The 13,883-nt window shown below is 26.9% G+C and overlaps 2 protein-coding genes across 6 annotated transcripts; one reads left to right on the plus strand and one right to left on the minus strand.

Moving 5' to 3' along the window:
• Nucleotides 1-218: 218 nt before the first annotated feature.
• On the minus strand, nt 219-8,841 carry LOC132929556 (titin homolog). Of its 5 annotated transcripts, none has more exons than XM_060994985.1 (13): nt 8,554-8,840; nt 5,492-8,459; nt 5,338-5,419; nt 5,044-5,255; nt 4,841-4,966; nt 4,505-4,757; nt 4,305-4,439; nt 3,929-4,098; nt 3,709-3,856; nt 3,499-3,625; nt 3,315-3,379; nt 3,017-3,123; nt 219-1,735 (listed from the first exon to the last, which is right to left on the minus strand). In XM_060994985.1, the coding sequence occupies exons 2-13, from the start codon at nt 8,433-8,435 to the stop codon at nt 1,623-1,625; spliced, it is 4,482 nt and encodes a 1,493-aa protein (XP_060850968.1). In that variant the 5' UTR covers nt 8,436-8,459; nt 8,554-8,840; the 3' UTR covers nt 219-1,622. The 5 variants fall into 5 exon arrangements, with proteins under 5 accessions (XP_060850968.1, XP_060850969.1, XP_060850970.1 ...); XM_060994986.1 differs by having other exon boundaries at nt 8,546-8,840; XM_060994987.1 differs by lacking the exon at nt 3,017-3,123 and having other exon boundaries at nt 1,582-1,735.
• A 150-nt stretch (nt 8,842-8,991) lies between these two features.
• On the plus strand, nt 8,992-11,846 carry LOC132929559 (eukaryotic translation initiation factor 4E-like). Its single transcript, XM_060994993.1, has 5 exons — nt 8,992-9,159; nt 10,199-10,401; nt 10,744-10,921; nt 10,978-11,120; nt 11,659-11,846. The coding sequence occupies exons 1-5, from the start codon at nt 9,151-9,153 to the stop codon at nt 11,768-11,770; spliced, it is 645 nt and encodes a 214-aa protein (XP_060850976.1). The 5' UTR covers nt 8,992-9,150; the 3' UTR covers nt 11,771-11,846.
• The last annotated feature ends 2,037 nt before the right edge of the window (nt 11,847-13,883 follow it).

Below are 13,883 nucleotides of genomic sequence, written 5' to 3' on the forward strand. Positions count from 1 at the left end.
AAAATGTCATGGTAAAAAAGAAGTTTTATTTTAGAAACAGTATGACAGAATACTTTTTATTACTTTTATTGAGTTATTATAAAATGATAACCGAGAGTCCTACTATAGAACAGAGCAAATAGGTTGACCTTATTGACATGTCATCAATTACTTGTAAAGTCGTAATGACAAGTATCTCAAAAACAGAAAATTAAATTTTATATAACAAATCAATAATATTTAAATTACACTTAAATTTATTATATTTAATAAGTAATACATTTAAACTTTAAATGAATATGTTATATATAATAGTTTTGTATTTATCATGTTAATAAATTATACCAAATCATAAATAATAAGTTATAATAAGCTAAGAAATATGGATGAGGGGATGCAGACCTCCTAGAGTTAATAACCCCAGGTTAAATAATTACCATTAGCCTCGAGTCAAAAACCTTAATTCACCACTGTGTGGTATCTACCAACCAGAGATTTATTCAAAAGTTAGGAATATTTTATTATATGTATAACATTAACATTTTAAAGAAAAATTATACTTGAGGTAAATCATATATTTATATTTAAAAAAAAAATTATTATACATAGTGTTTGAAATCTATCAATTTTTTTTTACTTAAAATATCTAAAAGTACACTAAGATAATTGCATACAGTTATATTTTCATAGAAAATATTATTATTTATTATAAAAAAAAAACACTATTAATCTAACCAAAAGTGTATTAGTTTATAATATTATTTTTGCAAAAAAAAAAAAATAAAATAATAAATAAATTATATTTAATTATAATATTATTTAATCGGTAAAATAAAATAAATTATTCAACAATGCGTACAACACATATATAATTTACAAAACTTTAAAAAAAAACTGTGAAATCAAGTTGCATCAATTAGTAATTACCCAAAACTAGAAAGCAATCAAAGTTAATTTTATATACAAAAATAAATTAAAAATAAACGTACAATAATTAAGATTTATAGGTAGTGTAGATTTCTAATAAAACACATGCACAACATGGTTATTACTAATTTGTTAGCATTTGTATAATTAATGCAATCTATTATATTTATCTTAGGTATATAACTGCAATAATTTTAAACAATTATTCTTTGTACATATTATTATGTTCAACATGTTAATTGAATAATACTTTAATATAAATTACTTATCAAATACAAATTGTAATATTGACAAATTATTCAATAATATATATATATAAATACATATCCTTATGAATATTATTGATATATTATGGCAACAACTGACAAATATAATTAGATTTTATCATGACTAATTAATCAATGTTCACAAGATTCATAAATTAGTTTATTTTAAGTATTTTGTTTACTCATGGATTCATTTATAATCGTTTTATTGCTAAATTCAATTAGATTTGATCAATAGTCCAGCTATTATTTATTTATTTAGTATTTACAATTACCTTTAAATAATATATATATACAATTTTTAACGAAAATATTAAAATAAAACCAATTAATTTTTAATTACATGTTAATGAGCAAAAAATGGATTTGAATTAACTCTATAAAATAGATGAAAAAAATCTAAACAAATTTTTTAATGTGTTAAGAATAGGCTATACCTAGCAATTTAATTCAGACTTTAATCAAGGATCTAGGCACTGTAGTTAATAATCTAGAAACTGCTTTTTCCTCACATATAGTACATGTAACAACTTGATTAATTGATGTACTTTCACTGATGCATTCTAAAAAAAAAAACGACAAACAAATGAATAAAATAAAAATGATGAAAATATAGAGTTGGTCCAATGTTTTCTAGATTTAGCTGAATAGAAAACGAGAAAACAAAATGACTCACTCTATAAAATATTATCAAAGTTACTATTTAAAATATCACACAATTGTCGACCACAATGCAAAACCACAACATAAGGATTTAATCAAAATCAAATTATAACAAAACATAAAAGTCATATAATTTAATTATTAAAATATTTTGACTAAAGAAATAAAATGCATACTTGACATATAATTTTAATGTTTTAAATTTTGTTTATAGATCTGTGATATAAGTTTTCCTCATCTTTATTGAAAAATATAGCTATGAATTTAGAATAGTTATAAGTCCTAATATAGCTATTGAACTTTTAAATAATAAAATCGTGACATTTAGTAATTTGTATTTGTACTTTTTTTTTTATAATGCTATAAACAGTATTCAAATCAGCAATTATTTAGAAAAATTATTAAAACAAGTTCATTACTATATTTATGATAACATTAAAGAAAAGACAACTAAATCCTAAATTATCTTAACTTATTTTTTTTTCAACTTAATAACATGTAAAACGATGTTTAAAAAGTATACCAGTCAGTCATCATGACTAGCATAATTTTCTAAAATTGTAGATAGTATATATTTAAATCGTAATTTGCTAGTTCGCATCACAAATAATGTATTTTAAAATAAAATATGCATATATTATAATGATAGTCTACTAGGAAATTATGTATAATTGAAATACAATAATTATATATAATTAATAAAAACTGTTTACCTCAGAACTAATTTAAATTAGTAATTACTTATTCAATGTTATCATATAATAAATAAAAATTGAAAAATGTACATACATCTATAAAAAAATTTATAAAAAAATAACAAATGTCTTAGGTAAAACTAATTTTGTGTAATCCAAAGTTCATTTGATTTTTTAAGGAAAAAGGTTTTTAAACTCATAAAATCTGATCAAGTTAAATCATTACAAAAATATGAAATAAAAAATAATAAATATTAATTTATATTTAATCAACAATATTAGATGTATCAAGTATAATTATTAATAACTTTTATGTTTTTAATAAGAGTTTAAAATTATTATTTTTTAAATCATGTCATAAAATGTGTTTTTTTTTTAATATTATTTAATAAGTTTAGAATTTCACACAGGTCAACAATGTGTTAAATAATCATACATTAGTGTTATGATAAAAAGTAATCACAACAATAAGCTTTTGTTATATACCTGAGTGTAAGTATCTATCACAACTGTTACACTGTGTCATGCGCTCGACGTTTTTGATAGGATAGCAACGCATGCAATTAGGGCAGAAATGGCCTTTTTTCCATGACCTGGCCACAAACAAACCAGAATGCCCCAATATATGTTAAAATGTATTTTATTTGTATTAAAATATAAAATGTGTTAATGATTTAAATGTATTATTTTCACAAAATAACTGATAAAATGTATGTACATGTAATAAATAATTTAAACAAAATAATTCAAAGTTCAAAATAACTTTCAATATTATGTAATATACCTGGAACACGGAGCACATAATGTACGACAATAGACTTTTGACCCAGTTTTTTCAGTTTTCTTAAACTGAAATAAATGTAACATCATAATAGAAAAAAATTTAAGAAATCTCTATTAGTACACAACTTTAAATTAAAATATTAAACACAAGGTTTAACAAATTATAGTTAATTTTAAACTATTACCTCGTAAAACCATTTAGAATCACCTGGTCCTGGATCAGAAACCCCACATGAACTACACATAGCACATTCTTGACAATGCCAACGACCTTCAGGTACTCTTCGGAGTCCTACACAATAAATATGATACCTATATATATAAAAAAAAAATGTACAGTAGTAATAAATTTAAATAATAAATTATTAAATAAATTCAATTATATTTTAACTTACCCTCTATCACAAAGGTCACAGAATAACATTTTATCTTCATCAGCCACTTCTTTACACTGAGCACAAGATTTGCACTCATTACATTGCCAATTGTAACGTTTTATGTATGGAATCATCTCCAATGTCATATCCAAACATGTTGGATGATCTAAAATTGATGATATATTTTTCAAAATATTATTTAAAATACATTTATTTTGATTTAATAAATTGTTCTTACAAATTGTTAAACATTTAAAACAATGAATCAATGGTTCGACCGATCCTATTTTATTCTTATCTGCAGTGCCAAAACATAGTTTGCATTCAGCTCCTTTTTTATCGCTCGGACCATACTCCAAACAATTTTTGTCAGATTTGTTGTCAACGTCAATTGAATCATCACTATCACTATTAATTAATTTTAAACATGAACACTTCATGGCAAAAATGGTTAGTTTGTAAAATACCCTTTTCTGATTAAATGTTTGCCAATGAAATTAATATTAGTCCTACACCATAGTTTACTTTAACCTTGCTTATTTACATATTCATCATGCAATTAAGTACTTTTAGTTATGTTAATATAGACATAGAAGTCAAATGATTAAATTTACCTAGAGTCGTCAGAAGAGCTATCTTCAGATTCAGATTGGCTGCTTAATGAAACAGGAAAGTCTTTATCTACAGATTTCAAAGGACCATACATAACAGTGTTCATTGGCAAGTAACGTAAATCTTCACTAGAGTATCTAAAATTTACAAAGTAACTTGAGAAGTTCAAAACAAATTTCAGCTTAGTTACTTTAACTCTTACGTTGCGTAGTAATCACAGAATTGTCCAGGTAGTAAAGCCAATGGATAACTGCCAATTTTAGGTTTAGGAATAGCCATTTTCTTACATTTATTTTTTGGATAATGTACAATAAATGTTTGCATATCCATTGAACACTTACGAGATTCTAGACGTGACTTGTTTAAATTGGCATTCCAATTGGCTACAGCTTCCATAGCTCTATCACGTAAATCTAACTTTGACCCATCATTATTTGAACTTATTGTCATCAATGCTTTAAGTATAAAAATAAACATATATTAAAATACAATTTTTTTTTATACTTAATAATGAAGTATAAAAACTGTTATATTATACCTCTTTGTCGATTAGATAATTCTTTGGCGTGTTTAAGTCTCATATATTCTCTCAGTTCTTCATATTTTTCTGGAAAATCTGTATACATGACATCTAATACTTCCGAACTATACAAAACTGTTAAGCCTATTTAATTTAACACATCAAAATTAATAAATGATTAATATAAATATAAATAAAATTAATTTGTTTTATAAATATACCAAGATCACATAATGATTCAGCAACCAATCCACTGTCACATAAGAATGTTCGTTCTTCAGCTTCAACATTACGACGCTTCAATCCTGGGTATTTTCTTTTGAATGATTTAACACCCAAAAAATTAGATATTTGTTCTTGAATCATATACAATTCTCCACCTTCCAATGGCCATTGATATTCAGCAATTTGATCAACCGTTAATGTTTTATTACTATTATAAATTAATACCCACATTAAAATATTATACTAATTTAAAAAATATAAAATGTACTGTAAAGCATAATTAAGTTTACCTTTCAAGATCAATGACTTCCATTCTTCCTTTCTTCATTCTAATACTATCATTTGTACCACTGATAGATAAATCTTCATCACCTAAAAATATATATTACTATCATATCCTTTGTTTTAATCAGGGTTTTAATAATTTTTAAAATATTTACATACCCATCATGAAATTCCTAGCAGATTGGGACAGACTATTATTACAATCAGCACTCATACGAGTCTCATCATCAAAGTTTTGAGGTGGTGGAAGAGATTTTTTCATCTCAGCGGCTCGGGCCTTTTCTTCTTGCATAAGCCTTTTTTTCTCATGCCACTGAAGTCTTCTTTCTTCTGCTCTTTGTTTCTTTTTCAATTTCTTTTCTTTTAAAATATCATTACGGAGTTTTATTTTCTTTTTCCTTGCTTCTAATTTTCTTTCACGTTCTTCTTCTTTTCTAAGTCGTTCAGCTTCTATCATTGCTACTTGTTTGGTTTCTTCCTCTTGATTCATTTCTTCATGAAAAGTTTCTCCTTCGTCATCTATACGCCTACTATTTGATGCAGTATCACTGTCTGATCCGTCGCGGCCACGACTACTACCACCACGACCTCCTCGACCTCTTCGCCCACGACTACCTTTACCTCTAATACCCTTTCCTCGCTTTGGTGTTGATGCTTCAAATGAATCAAACATTCCTGTCCCTCCACTCATGTCTTCCATATCAAATAATGGAACATGAAAAATAGGTTCATTTTCAGTACTGCCTTCTTGAACTTTTGACTGTTGTTGTTGTTGATATTCTAACAATAATTGTTTTTGTTGAGCCAAAGCTTTTGGTGGTCTACCCCTCTTTTTGGGGGTATTTAAAATTTGTTGTTCTAAAAGAGCTATTTGTTCAGCACTAAGTTTAGGTGCAGGTCTAATAGTAGCAAAGTCACTAAAAGATTTAGAAGGTTGAGAAAGAGCATTTTTTAAAGGACTATCTCCCATAGCAATATGCTTATTTGTGATTTTTTTTATCAATTCAGATTTAACATCTGGACGAACTGTAGTTTCAGATTTAATTTCTGGATTTCCAACTTTAGGTAATTTCAATGTTATTTTACCAAGTTTGGGTGATTCTTGAGACTTACAAATAGGAGTAATGGTTACATTAGAATCATTTAAAAATTTTTCTACTTCATTCATTTTAGCTGATCCCCATTTTGGAGGCTCGTCAATTTTACCAACTGATGCGTTTTCATCAAGACAAACAGAGCTACATGCTTCTTTAGACATTTCTGTTACATTACTAAGAATCTTATTTTGTGATTTTTTAATTTTAGTTGGCTGATCTTTAATAGCAAGATTTATTTCTGCTTCTATTTTATTAACTATAGTGTCTTGACCCAGTTTTGGTAAATTTTCATTTTGTTTAGTTTCTAACACAGGTAGATTAGCAGAAGGTTGATCATAAACATCCAAAGAATTTCCAAGTGATTCAGGAGATTTTTTTGACATAAGAGCTGCTTTTAAAATATCAGATTTAAACATTTGAGAGTCTTTTTCTTCGTTATTCTGTTTTATATCATTGCCTAGTACTTCATTTGATAACATAATAGTAGTATGCTTATTTTCATCTTCAACATGTATGTTTTTAGGAGATTTTTGTTTTTTATTTTCTAAATAAGTAATATCATCAGCTTTTTGAGAATTATCTAATTCTGAATCACATAATTTATCTTTTATTTTATCATTAATATTACATTCACTATTGATTTCATCATTGCTTTTATTATACTCATTAGTACATTCATAACTAGTTTCTACTATAGACTTTTCGTCTTTAGGTTTCTCAATTATTGGACTAGGGTTTTTATCTTGTGCTTTACATTGTTTGTCAACATACCTTTCCAAAACCACTCTATAGTTGTCATTGACACTTTCTTTCACAATATTAGAGTCTGAAAAGTTTTCATAAGTTACTTTACTAAGGTTATTTTCTTCAGTTAATTTTTCTTTTACTATATATTCTTGTTCTTCAACTTTTAAGTTAACTTTTTTGTCAATAGATTTTTCCTCAACTAATACATTTTCCTTTTCTTTTAAATCAGTAAATTCTTGTGCAATAGTCTCTATTTGGATAGGCTTTGTTTTATCAACATCATGAACATTATCCACTTCAATGCTTTTTGTTACATCAGTTTTGTTTTCAACTAATTTAACAACAGAATTGAATGCGGTAGATTTTTCTTCTTTAGCTCTATTAATATTGGCAATTTTATTAGACTGTGTCTTTATTATATCTTCAACATAAATTTTGACTTGGCCTAACTGTTTTAATCTTACGTCCTCATTAATATTTTTTGTTGCTTGGTCAATCTTTTCTTCAGCACTTAATAATTTTTCACTAGGTTTTTCAATATTTTTGTTAGTATTATCTTCACAATCAGATTTTACTGAATCTAATCTAGACGTTTCATTTATTTTATTAAATATTTTTGAATCAGTAGGTTCATTTTTAACTTCCACAGTTGATGTAACAAAGGTCGGCCGCTTCAATCGAGGTCGCTTGGGTTGACTATCATTTTCTGAAGATGATCCATCATCATCAATCTTGAAAATATTTTTTTTTAAATGTTCCAATTCTTTTTTTGTCTCTTCACTAAACATATTTTTTATATATAAAGCATCAGAACTGGTATCAATTTGTTCTTCAGGACTGTGAATCATGACTGCAGGCTTTTTGACAGCTTCTGGGGCAATTGATGTTTTTATTATTTCTAGTTGATCAACTGATTTTTCAGTACATTGTAAAGCTTCAACCTCAGTTGGAACTTTGGAAACAGAATAATTATTTAATTTAAGTAGTTCTGTTTGTTGTACTGTAGCTTTAGGTATTTCTATTGATTGTGAAGTAGATTTAGATATTTCTGTTGATTGTATAATATTAGATTTAGGTATATCTGTAGGTAGAACTTCTAATTTATCGATTTCTGAGGTTGTGGAGATTGGAGGTTTGGCAACTGGTGAAAATACAGGTCGGACAAGTTTAATTCGTTTAGGATTAGGTTTAGGATTTACATTATCATCCTCAACTTTACGCTTTTCAGAAACATCAGTAGCAACTTTTTCCTCTTCCATATTGATCAGTCGTGTGTTATAGTACTATAAAAATAAATCGATAAATTATGAAGTTTGATAAAAAAAAAAAACATAATTCTAATTATTTAAATGAAAACGCAGATATATACCAACTTACAAGTACGATTAAAGTTGGAACATCAGTTTTTCTGAAGAGTTGTATTTATTACTAATTGAATCCAACAGAAAACAGCATTAAGTGTAATTTCAGCAATAACACATGAGAACATTAAAACGTAAGCTGAATTTAAACTTCAAACACAATAATTATTATAACACTTAGAAGCAGTTAGTCGGACGAATGACAATAAAAATTAAGTCACTGGTAAACGTTAAGTCGATCATCATTCATCAATCATAGCTCATTCCAAACTCCATAGCCCAAACCCCTGACTCCATATTTCAAGACTGGAGAAATTATGTTTACATCTTTCCAGTGACTCCATTTATTGTTTCTAAAATATTAAAAAAATGTATATGTGGCCAAACTGTCGATGTCAAATGTGGTCCCATTTCTTTATCTTCTATACCATGGTCTTATTTCTAATCACGTATTAATCGCTTATTTTCTACATAAAATTTAACTTATTTTAAGTATTTCCTGAATACAATTTTCTTGATATTTTGTTGATGTTTATTACGTACCTATTTTGAAAATCCACACTATTTTAATTTTTAATTTAGCAAAGAGCAGGTGAAGAATACACTTACGAATATGGTTGAGGTGAGAAACATGTTTTACATCTTTATACCTGATAGCTGATTTTAGCTATAATACTACTTTTAAAGACAAAATATATTTTTGATCATTTATATGAATTAAGAATTCTAGTATAGCTATTTATTAATATTTAATTTATACTCGATTATTAAATATATATTTAGGAAAGTAAATATACTTAAGTAAACACTGTTTTAGAATTGAGTATTATTTTTTATTACATAGTGCAATTGATCAAAAACTACACGTATGGTTAATATAATTAAAAATAGTGGACTTATTCCCTTCGGACATTTCTTCTCTGCTATTTTTTTATGAAATAGTGCTACTTTTATACTAAAATTGTATTCATCTATCAAGCGAAAGACTTCTCTGAATTTTTGCATTCTCACTTGATGTCTTTCCATCATAGTAGACTGTCACATGAGGATATGCTGAAGAATTGAATTTTTCAGGTCTTGGTGTTTTTTTTCACTGGACAGATTATACATTATGTTAAAAGTTACCAGTGGTTTTAATTTAAAACGTTATGTTTTATTTATAAGTAAAATTATTTATAAAATGAAATCCCCTTACAGTAATAGATATTTAATTTAAGAAATAACTTTTTTTATCTATTTCAAATAGAATTAGAAAAACGAACAAGTGCTAATTTATGCACACGCTTATAACAGCATTATTACAAATTTTAGTATTCTTAATATAATCTAGTAAATTCTAAAATTAATAAATCTTTAGGGTACCCATTACTTACCAAAATTTAATTATTCAATTATCATTCTCAATTCTTAACAACCCCCCTTGCTGTCGCAAGAAGTTGGTGTCGTGATCTTTATATTCAAATATTGTCATGTTTATCTTCTAACTGAATATTGCAAAAAGGGTTCTATCACTGGATAACTGCCCTAGTAATTTTTTCCAGGTTTATATATCATTTCTTGCTTTGTTAACCCATTTGCTTATTGTAATTTTTTTTTAATCTATAGATTGTAAACGTTATTTTTATAAATAATAAAAGTAATAATATGTTTTATTCATTTAGGGAGAACCAGCTCATCAGTCTGATGAATTACCAAAAGTTGAAAATGAACAACCAATTGAAGCTGAACCGGCTGTTGCAGAATTAGTTGTTAAACATCCATTAGAGAATAAATGGACACTTTGGTTTTTTGAAAATAAAAGTAAAGTTTGGGAAGAAAATATACACGAAGTTGCTAGTTTTGATACTGTTGAAGATTTTTGGTGGTAAGTTTTCTTTATTCTGGAGACTGGCTAAACCCTTTAACATTCATCCCATTCAGTCATTTTAAATTGGAACTTCATATTATTATTTTATATTAGATTAATCTTGACTGACAAATGAATACAAAATTTTAGAAAATAATAAATACATTTTTTATTGTCCATCATAATTATTATTTTAAAGAGAGATACCTATATTTTGTCCTCACATGAAACTGAAGATAAATTAAAAAATGCCATCATTTTGTTTTGATTCTAAACAAGTAGAGAATTTTTTATTATGTAAATTCTTTAAAAAAAAAAAAAAAAACAAATAATACAAAATACCAATCTTAAACATTTTAGCTTGTTTAATCACATTAAACGTCCGAGTCAACTTTCTTACCAATGTGATTACAACTATTTTAAAAATGGAATAAAACCTATGTGGGAAGATGGAAAAAATAGTGCTGGAGGACGTTGGTTATTGCAGTTACCACCAGCAAAAAATAGCCAACTTGTTGATGAATACTGGAAAAATATAGTAAGAAAAAATTTTTTCTCCATTTAATTTAAATTTATTAATATTATTACTTTTAGATATTGAGTATAATCGGTGAAATATATGACCAGAGTTCTGAAATTAATGGAGCTATAGTTAACGTACGAAGCAAAGGAACTAAAATAGCAGTATGGACAAACAATGCATCAAAAGATAATGGAAATAATATTATGGCTATTGGGTATGTAATAAAAAAATAAAGAATGGAGTAAACGTCCCTATTGTATAAATTAATTGTTTAATTGTTCAATAATGTTTTTTTTCTGTATATTTCCCACAAAATATAGGAACAAAGATATTAAGTATTTTCACGATTACAACTCTCTGGTTCAGTTAAGGGCTAAGGTACCTATTATATATTTTATAAGGAAGAATATTTCTTGTGCATTAACTGGATAGATTAGATTTTTAATATTAACATTTTTGAATAAGTTATTAATGTTTAAAAATAATCAAAATTATTTTAAATTAAAACAGGCTTATATTTAAAAAAATATATAAATATTAGAAATCTATCCGGTTAATGCATAAGAAATATTTTTCTTTATAAAATGTATAATAGGTTCCTTTGTTCTAAACTGAACCAGAGTCGTAATCGAGAAAATACGGAATATCTATGTTCTATATTGTGTGGGAGATAAATAAAGAAAACAAATGTTGATATTGTAGCTACTTAATATTAAAACATTGTTTTTAATATTGTTCAATTTAAATTTTAGAAGGAAAATAAAAGAAGTTTTGGGTGCCCAAAATGAAAAAATGGTTTATGAGACTCATGCAGATACAGCAAGTAAACAAGGATCATTTACAAAACATGCATTTATGATATAATTTAACTAAGTTTTAATATATTTAAAAATGAAATGCATTTAAAGTGAAAAATAAATATATAAAATAACAAGACTTATTTTTAGAGATGCAAATTTAATTTTTGATTAACTATTCTATACATTTTGTATTCTTATACATATATACTTAAACAACAACTTAATCTGGTCTATCCAAATCCCATCATCCTTATAAGTTAAAAGCCTTAAAAAATTTAATTTTATTACTACTCAAACTAGATGGGACGGGGAGTTAAGGGCTCCAAAACATGTTTTCGGCAGTCTCGCCCAAAGCGCCATTGCCCATTACTTCTAGCGCCGGCCCCATTCTTACTCTATGAACATGATTAAATAATTTAATTAATGTATCGATCAATATTGTACCTACACGAACGCGGTTGCATATTATAGACATGAAGATACGGATTGCGGAATATTCAGCCACTAAGTTTTAATTCAATTGAAATTCGTATTTAGTCCAGTGCAATTAGACGAAAAAAGGGGTTCAGCTCGGAAAAATTCCCACCTAGCTGAATTTTGGTACACACCTTTATTACATCGTTGTAAACAATGTCTAAAAAGTCGACCTCGATATCATGTACGCGTTAAAGGTTATTCGAGGTCAAAGGTCACGAAATTGGCCTTTTTTTTAATATCTCGTTTTTTATTGGTCGTACAAAAAAAAGTCTTAGATACAAATTGTAGAGGAGGTAATTATCTATAAAAATGATTTCTTGACATTTTCACGTCATGTTGATAGTTTTTCCGTTATAAGGCCAACAATGTGTACACTTTTAATGAAATATGATTTTTTCGCTAAAAACAAGTAGCCTTTGCGTTAATATCTCGCTTTATACTGTTTGTACGATAAAAAGTCTCGAACAAAAATTGTAGAGGATAAAATTCTCTACAAAATGGTTATATATATATATATCCAATCGCACTTGCGGTATACAAATTTTAATGTTTACCATACAAAATTACAATAATATAATATTATATTATATCATATTATAATAACGATATTTATTTAACGATAAATATTTCTTCCATCGCTAATCTGATATTTTCGTCATGTGGACGACCTACTGATCCACCACTTTTGTATTTATTAAAAGATATCAAACAGTTATCATGGTATTTCGCCTCAGCAGCTACTAAATCATATTCAAAATTAACTCTATCCCTTACAATTTTACCGAGTCTATCATCACGGGACTCAGCTGTTTTAATAATATTATCTTTAAATGAAAGTGTGCTGACCTGTTTAATTTTCCTTCGATATTCTTGTCGTTTTCTTTTCTCAACATCTTCGTTGGCTTCTTCACCACAAACAAGGCATAGCGTTCGAAAATCAAATTTACTTGATCGTTTTTTATGCGGTGAAGGGTTAGATGGACCTGCAGCGTTTTCTTCACGTTCTCTTTGAGGCAATTTTTTTTTTGTGTGTATACACTTTACGTATATTATATGTACAACATGTTTCCCCCAACGGACATTCCAGACAACAGTAATATGTACAATGTACCTACATTATACATCTTGCATAAAACGAATGCATTCTTAATTCTTATTATCGTTATTATAATATGATATAATATAATATTAAATTATTGTAATTTTGTATGGTAAACATTAAAATTTGTATACCGCAAGTGCGATTGGATATATATATATATAACCATTTTGTAGAGAATTTTATCCTCTACAATTTTTGTTCGAGACTTTTTATCGTACAAACAGTATAAAGCGAGATATTAACGCAAAGGCTACTTGTTTTTAGCGAAAAAATCATATTTCATTAAAAGTGTACACATTGTTGGCCTTATAACGGAAAAACTATCAACATGACGTGAAAATGTCAAGAAATCATTTTTATAGATAATTACCTCCTCTACAATTTGTATCTAAGACTTTTTTTTGTACGACCAATAAAAAACGAGATATTAAAAAAAAGGCCAATTTCGTGACCTTTGACCTCGAATAACCTTTAACGCGTACATGATATCGAGGTCGACTTTTTAGACATTGTTTACAACGATGTAATAAAGGTGTGTACCAAAATTCAGCTAGGTGGGAATTTTTCCGAGCTGAAAACCTAATTGCACTGGACTATA

Source organism: Rhopalosiphum padi, chromosome 4, assembly GCF_020882245.1.
Source record: "Rhopalosiphum padi isolate XX-2018 chromosome 4, ASM2088224v1, whole genome shotgun sequence".
Classification (NCBI taxonomy): domain Eukaryota; kingdom Metazoa; phylum Arthropoda; class Insecta; order Hemiptera; family Aphididae; genus Rhopalosiphum; species Rhopalosiphum padi.